This window comes from Oncorhynchus clarkii, chromosome 3, assembly GCF_045791955.1.
Source record: "Oncorhynchus clarkii lewisi isolate Uvic-CL-2024 chromosome 3, UVic_Ocla_1.0, whole genome shotgun sequence".
NCBI classification, from domain to species: Eukaryota; Metazoa; Chordata; class Actinopteri; order Salmoniformes; family Salmonidae; genus Oncorhynchus; species Oncorhynchus clarkii.
Genome location: NC_092149.1, coordinates 55,408,998 through 55,417,012, shown reverse-complemented (window position 1 = coordinate 55,417,012; position 8,015 = coordinate 55,408,998). Strand labels below are relative to the sequence as shown.

Below are 8,015 nucleotides of genomic sequence, written 5' to 3'. Positions count from 1 at the left end.
AATCATGTCCAATCAATTTAATTTACCATAGGTGGACTCCAATCAAGTTGCAGAAACATCTCAAGGATGATCAATGGAAACAGGATGCACCTGAGCTACATTTCGAGTTTCGTAGCAAAGGGTCTGAATACTTATGTAAATAAGGTATTTCTGTTTTACATTTTTAATACATTTGCAAAAAAATCTGAAAAGCTTTTTTCGCTTTGTCATTATGGGGTATTGTGTGTAGATTCATAAGGAGAAACATTAATTTGATCAATTTTAGAATACGGCTGTAACGTAACAAAATGTGGAAAAAGGGAAGGGGTCTGAATACTTTCTGAATGCACTGTATACACTGACTTTGAGAAGGAATTGTGTGATGATTAGCTTAGCAATCGCGTGATGCAGCATGACAACGTGAACGCGATTGGTCGACAGTCTTCTTGGTGGGGCGTTATACAGTACGTTCCTTCATTCATTGGATTCCTATCTGCTTTCTATAATATCTCTGGCAATGGTAACATGCAATGCTCCTTGGACTAAAGAGGCAGACAAATAATAAAAATATGCTAGATTCTCTGTTAAATTACATATTTTTCGAGGTAGGAATATCGCAAAAATATTGTCAATGTCTCATTCGAGAGAAGACATCCTCCCAATATCACGTTTAGGGAAGAACCAGATACAGAAAGTGTCGAGGTCAAAAAAAGTGTATTACTTTGCAGGCAAAACGACAGGTCAAGGGCAGGCAGAGGTCAGTAATCCAGATCAGACTTCAAAAGGTACAGAACTGCAGGCAGTCTCAGGGTCAGGGCAGGCAGTGGTCAATAATCCAGTGTGGTGTGGCAAGGTACAGGACGGCAGGCAGACTCAGGGTCAGAGCAGGCAGAATGGTCAAAACCTGGAAAACTAGAGGGAAAATGCTGGTAGGCTTGACAAACAAACAAACTGGCAACAGACAAACTGAGAACACAGGTATAAATACACTGGGGATAATGGGGAATATGGGATAATATCCATCAGTTAGAGGGGGCTGGTGGGAGGAACTATAGGAGGAATGGCTCATTATAATGTCTGGAATGGAATTAATGGAATGGTATCAAACACATTAAACATACGGAAACCACATGTTTGACTCCATTCCATGGATTTACAAGGACTTTACAATGAGTCCGTTCTATAGTTCCTCCCAACAGCATCCTCTGCAGTCATGTTAGTATGACCCTCATGAATTATGAAGTATTCATGTGCTTCTAAAAATTACATTGTTTAAAAATTCACAAAAAATTACGTTAGCTGATGAAGATGATCTCATAGACCAAAACGTATAATATATCCTAAGCCGGTGTTTACCATAGACCTTATTTTCAGGCGTGTAACCAAAAACCCTGTAAAAACGTCATTAATTTCCACATGGGCTTTGTCCCAAAAAACATGGCTGAGTTAGTGCCTACAAAAAGACGCCATTACTATTTATTTCTATTTGGAATCTTGCCATTGTGTGGTACATTATGTCACTTCTTCCTCAACTCCATCTAGGGCTTGAACGCAAAACAGCGGTGTTCGTCATGATGACGCAGATGTGTGACTGACCAATAAGGGACTGACGTTTTAAGCTACATATTTTTTCAGGGAAGGAAAGAGACTTGCTTGCATTTGTTACATTACGCTACCGGCGTGGAGACAGCTCAAGGTGAACGAAACTTTTAAGGAATATAGATACATTGAACAGGTAAGAAGGAGTAAATACATTTGACTAGTTTACTGTAGTCAGTATTTCTTTTATTGTGAACATTTCTTTCGAAATAAAAAAAAGAAGCAAAATTTGTCTGATTCTGATTGTAACGTTAGTCATCCGCTGATTAAACGTGCGGCGGTAACGTTACAAGCTTGTTCGCCAGTTAACGCGTCTAAAGTCAACACAACTGAATATCTTAGAACAACTGAAACAAGCCATGGCTGTGAAGAAACATATCAGCCAACATGTGTAGTCCGTGTTCGTCTTTTGAGTGAACAAGTTAACGTAGCTTGCTAGGTAAGTTACGTTAGCCGTTTTGTAACTTGGCTAGTTAGTTAGTTAACGTTAACTAATAGTAGCAAGAGAAGCTAACGTGGCCACCTCAACGACCTATCGTTAATAATGACGCTCTCTTATTTGACTAAATAGCTAGTTATAATCTAGCTAAGTTACACAACGTTACACCCAAATGCCGGCACGTTGTCACTCCACTACTCCCAGCTAGTATTACATAGTACTGCATTGGTTGTGCAACTGTCTAACGCCTCTAGTGGCGAGTTAATATTCTGCAGGGCAAATTATGAAACGTAATGACAATGTGGGATCCTTACGACGTACTCAGGCTAAACCCCAACCTTTACATTTTAGTGATTTAGTAGACGCTCTTATCCAGAGCGATTTACAGGAGTGTTTAGTGCCTTGCTCAAGGGCACATTGACAATTTCACCTATTCGGCTCTGAGATTCTAATCAGCAACCTTCCTCTTACTGGCCCAAAGCTCTTTACAGCTTTGCCGAAACATCACTCTTACCATGGTTACACTTTGGTTTTTCAGTCTGAAATAAGTCTGCCTAAAAAAAGATACAGGAGTCTCTACAAGCCAGAATGTTGAATACAATGATGTGTGCTCTTTACCGATTGTCTGTGCTTTTGGCGGTAGGAGGTGGGGATTAGGTATCCCCAGTGTTTACCGGAATTTTCTCTGTATTTTTTTTTTGGTGTGACATCGGAAGAGTCTTATCACTTAAATCCTGAGGCCCGCTGACTGCGTGGGACAATGTTCGGTTAGGTTTGGCCATATTGTGCAAGTGTTGGGTGCGTAAAACCGATATACAGGCCATCGTACTGAAGGTTGGGTTGACAACGCTTCCCTGTAGATATTTTGTCTTAGATTACCTCTGGCAGGGCCAAACTCAGCGGACAACAGGTAAAGCAACTTGAAATGAAGCCTGTTCGGGAATTCTGAGCTTACATGTTAGATGAGATTTAAGTATTTCACTCGGATTCTGAAAGTTTCTTAACCGTTAGGCTACTATACCCGCCGCCCCACCTTAATCCCTACCTGTACCTAACTCTTAACCAGGCTAGAATATCAATTTCAATAGGGTGACGTCAGAGTTGGGAAGTCCCAGGCATACCCTTTAGACTTTTCCAGTTATAAAATTCCAGTCAGCATGTTGAACTACCTGAACAAATAATCTTCCCTTGTCAGCAACGTGTCATGGGAAATGGTGGAGACCTCCCTCCATTTCTGTATTTTTGGGTACTACTACAGAGATGGTCTTCTGTTTTTATAGCTACCTCTTTGTATTTTGTCCAATAGGAAGCATGGGTGATATTGCTAAGGGAAAGAAGGCATTTGTCCAGAAGTGTGCCCAGTGTCATACTGTTGAAAATGGAGGAAAGCACAAGGTTGGTCCAAACCTCTGGGGTCTGTTTGGACGCAAGACTGGACAAGCTGAAGGCTATTCCTACACAGATGCCAACAAATCCAAAGGTCTGAGATTCTCTCACCATCTTACAGGAAATTAAATGGTGAATCTGACAGTAACATATTGCATTCTCATTCTAACTTGTGCTTTTCACATGTGATTTCAGGCATTGTCTGGGAAACCGATACCCTCATGACGTACTTGGAGAACCCCAAGAAATACATTCCTGGAACAAAGATGATATTTGCTGGCATCAAGAAGAAGGGCGAGCGTGCAGATCTTATAGCATATTTGAAGTCGGCAACTTCGTAGACCACTGTCTACGCTTTGTTCAATGTATAGACTTCCCTTTCTGTATCTTTATATAAATATCATCAACTGTTCAGCGGAGAAGGGGGGTGGCTCTTTCAAGAAGCTAAGACTAATTCTTAGCATTTTAACAATTTATTTGAATAGCCTGCTTGACATACCTGCTGGGACTCAATGGTGTTTGCATGATCAGTTGCCATATTTCACAGCTGTACCTCTATTTAGATGGTGTAATTTATATCCCTTGGTCTAACAGTCTCTAGTATGTATACATAAATTGTTGATCCATAGACTGTAAGTATTCCATAATTTATTGGGTCAAAGCTGTGTAATATTTGTTTCACAAAAAAAGTTTCAACTAATTGTATCGGTAGTGGTTTTAATACTTGCTAATGCAAACCCTCAATCAGATTTGGAATAGTCTCTAATTTTAAAGGGTTGTCTTGAAAGTAACGTCTACTACAGACCATGGTAATGTCTTATGTAGCCAATACCTGATGATATGGTTCTATTTGAGTTAATTGAATAAATTACATGCTAAACAATTATCCCAATTTTTGATTTATTTATTTTTTCTGTTCTGGTTCAAGTATCAGGAAGGCAACACTACCTCCCTCTCCAACCAAGGTGCATGAATTGAGCAAAAACCCTGATTTAAGGCCCGAAATGCACTGAATCTTGAGTTCAGTGACCTAACGTTGCAGGTGTAAAAGACACTTGAGCGGAGTTCCCAAATTAGGTTTTCAGGTAATTGGCCCCACAGCCTGAGATCCGGTACAAGTAGTAGACCGGTTTTATTCAGCAGTTGTGATTAACGGCAGGAGCAAACAATATAAGGCCCGTATAAGTTTATTTTTGTATATATCAAAATGGCAGAGTTTGAAGGACACTTCAATAAACTTGTCTCACCATTACGGTATGTGAGACTAAGACCTGAAAATATGGTCCAAGGCTCCTTATGGAGGGTGTGATGCAGTATTGGTGACTCGAGGGACGCAGATATCAAATTGAGCTCCGTACTGCATCGCTGTGCGCCTCCCAAATTTTGTAACAATGCGGAGGGCTCTGTATAGCTCCGCATTGACATGATTGGTTGACAGGAGGTCCTGTATAAACACAAGCTCACTTCCTTGACAACAGCTTTACTCAAAAGTATGAATGCCCTGACTTCTGACATGACTCCTTGCTGTCCACCTGACCGTGCTGCTGCTCCAGTTTCAACTGTTCTGCCTTACTATTATTTGACCATGCTGGTCATTTATGAACATTTGAACATCTTGGCTATGTTCTGTTATAATCTCCACCCGGCACAGCCAGAAGAGGACTGGCCACCCCACATAGCTTGGTTCCTCTCTAGGTTTCTTCCTAGGTTTTGGCCTTTAGGGAGTTTTTCCTAGCCACCGTGCTTCTACACCTGCATTGCTTGCTGTTTGGGGTTTTAGGCTGGGTTTCTGTACAGCACTTTGAGATATCAGCTGATGTACGAAGGGCTATATAAATACATTTGATTTGATTTGACTTCTGAGGCCGTATCACCCTAAATGCTGCACTGACAAATCAGATGTCAGATTGACCATGCAGCACCTTTAAGTGCCCATTAGCGTTTCTCAATCCTCTGTGGGTTGTTACATGAGAGGTCAAACCTGAATTTAATGGTGAAACCTACTCCTGGAGTACAGCATTTTGTTCCACTCCTGCACTAACACCTGATTCTACTAATCAGCTGTGTTGTGATTTGACCTTAACATTAACAATGTTTAATTGTTAACCGATTAAATTAATCATGTAACAATTAACTCATTAGGATCTGGGGCACCACAAGAGCGGTTCTTTAAAGAGTCACCATCTCACAAATTAAATTCACCTATTTACCTATCGCATCTATACAGATTCAACTTATTAATCATAACCTTGTATCATATCACCATTCTGAAGTCGCAAACGTTGCATCTGCAAAAACCTGAGCCTTATGGTTCAGAACTACACAAATTGGTTTAATTATTTATTTACTAGCTAATTAAATGGGAACACAGGATAAACACTTATTGACTGTAGACGTAATACACTGAAAACAGGTCCCTAGCGGAATGACAGCATGGATACTTGTTAAAGAAGAGATGGAGGGACAGAGACGCTTAACATTGCCACATTCAGAAACTACTCTCATCTACAATAACCATATATTTTGCACACGAACCGCCGCCGGCTTTGAGCAAGAAATCATGAATGTATTTACGTGAAATGCCTGGGTTCACCGCGGATCTCTTGGTGAACATGCTCTGATTGTCCAAAATGGTTCCAACAACTCTTCTACTGTTGTCATTCTTTGTAGTTGTCCGTTGACTTGTCGTGTAGTCCTGAACAGAACTACAGAGTTGATTATTCGCTCTTGAAGATGCTTCTTTGAAGATAGGCTTAGCCAGCTGTATCGATGGTTCCCCAATGGGATGATGAGAGTAGCATAATACGATGGTATGAGCAGAGTAACAGGAGGGTCCTACTTAAATTAGCTTTCGAAGATACTTTACTTAGGACAGCTAATCAGCCATACCAGTGATTGTCCGGGAGGGGAGTTTATCGTCTCCACCTCATGTTGAGATTCAAAGTTCAAACCATTTTACAACGTGTAGCTGCTGCTTCACGCTTTTTCTGGTCCAATGTGTTTCATAACCCATCATTTATACCTTTTATTCGAAAGGGGCAGTTTCGACAGGCTGGCTCGCTCCCTGACCCCACTCCGGGGCGGTGATTCCTCACTGTGAAAAGTTATGGAAAACAATTATCTCTTATAACTTCTCAAATCCCATCCCTCTCTTAACAAAAACACTTTCATCATTTTGCATATTACATGCACAACACAGTATGGAAACATCATATACGTACGTAGTGGTTATACTTCCCAAGTTACAGTATTTCCTTTCTAACATTTGTTATGTTATATACTAGAAATATTGTTCCAGTATTTGCTTTTGAACGTGTTAGAGTTTCAGCGGAGAAAATGTATGTTGAGACACATTCCTTTGGTGAATTTGGAGAGCGCAGGCCTGGATCTTCTCCCTTGATTTACAACAGGACGTGAGTTGTTAATCCCCACTAGTTCTTTCCTTCCCCCTCTACGGGTGAGTCGGAGTCTGATTGAAGTTATTCATTGCAAACCTGGTCTGACCTATTTGGATTCTCGACAGTCATGACAGTTGTGTTGTGTAGGGCAGGTCAAGTTGCATGTGATGGACTTAGGCAACCTACAGATGCATGTTACACATAATGTAGGTCATTCTTGGAGAGAGCCAGTACAGTAATGTTTTGGTTAGTGAACATATGAAAGTTGACTTTATCAATCACCATTTCAAATGGTGTGTGAACACCTGGCATCACTTGTATAATCAATATGCCCCAATTTTAATGTATTTTTGGAATGTTTAATAATTTTATCCCACAAGCTTAACACAGAAGTGTGAATAGGATGAATGAGGGCTAATGGTGCTTTCAAGACAACTGGGAACTCGAGGAAAAAACTAGGTCAAATGTCAGTGAACTTCAGGTCGGAAAGTCAGCTCTAGAAAGTTTCCGACTTGGAATTTCGAGTTGGATGATCGCGTTTTCCCAATCAGAGATGTTTTTTTTCAAGATCCCAGTTGTTGTGAACGCTCGGAAGTCAGATATTTCCAAGTTCCCAGTTGTTTTGAACACAGAATAAAGGAGGCCTCTAGTGGCCAAAAGGCATTTTTAGCATTGGCAGCACCATTGAGGGCTTCCCAAGGGGCCTGGGGTCATTAGAAGCACTTTTTAAATTGCTCCTACAGTTTTTCTTTGGTACTGCAGTTTAACTGTCGCCCAGCCCAGAAAGAACATTTCCATACAAGTCAGATTTGAAAATTCCCAGTATGACACTTTAGTCATCACCTTTGCACACAAAACATCCCATTTTTTTTACATCACTCACAGCCAAAGATATTAACATTTTATGTTTATCCAGTGTCTGCCATGTTGTTGGAGGAAGTGATGACGTCGTCGCTGCACCCTGTGTGGACTGAGTGCTAGTGTCCATGTGATGTTGGTCTGTATAAACTAGATGCAACCCGGATATATAGACGGTCTATGAATCGACAGTTGAAAACAATTGTCGGACATCTTGGACGAAGTCGCCAGTTATTTTTTGGAAATTATTTTTTACCCATCATCAATATTTGTAATAAAATATAAACAATTGTAAAACTAACAGTGAAATACAACTCAGACTCATCCTCTGGCCAAACTCTTCCACCATTGGCTGA

General features: G+C 40.6%; 1 protein-coding gene across 1 annotated transcript; it reads left to right on the top strand.

The window, feature by feature from the left end:
- Positions 1–1,586: 1,586 nt before the first annotated feature.
- Positions 1,587–3,979, top strand: LOC139398638 (cytochrome c). The gene is made up of 3 exons (XM_071144554.1): positions 1,587–1,714; positions 3,324–3,497; positions 3,599–3,979. Exons 2-3 carry the CDS (start codon positions 3,329–3,331, stop codon positions 3,742–3,744), a joined length of 315 nt encoding a protein of 104 aa, XP_071000655.1. The 5' UTR covers positions 1,587–1,714; positions 3,324–3,328; the 3' UTR covers positions 3,745–3,979.
- The last annotated feature ends 4,036 nt before the right edge of the window (positions 3,980–8,015 follow it).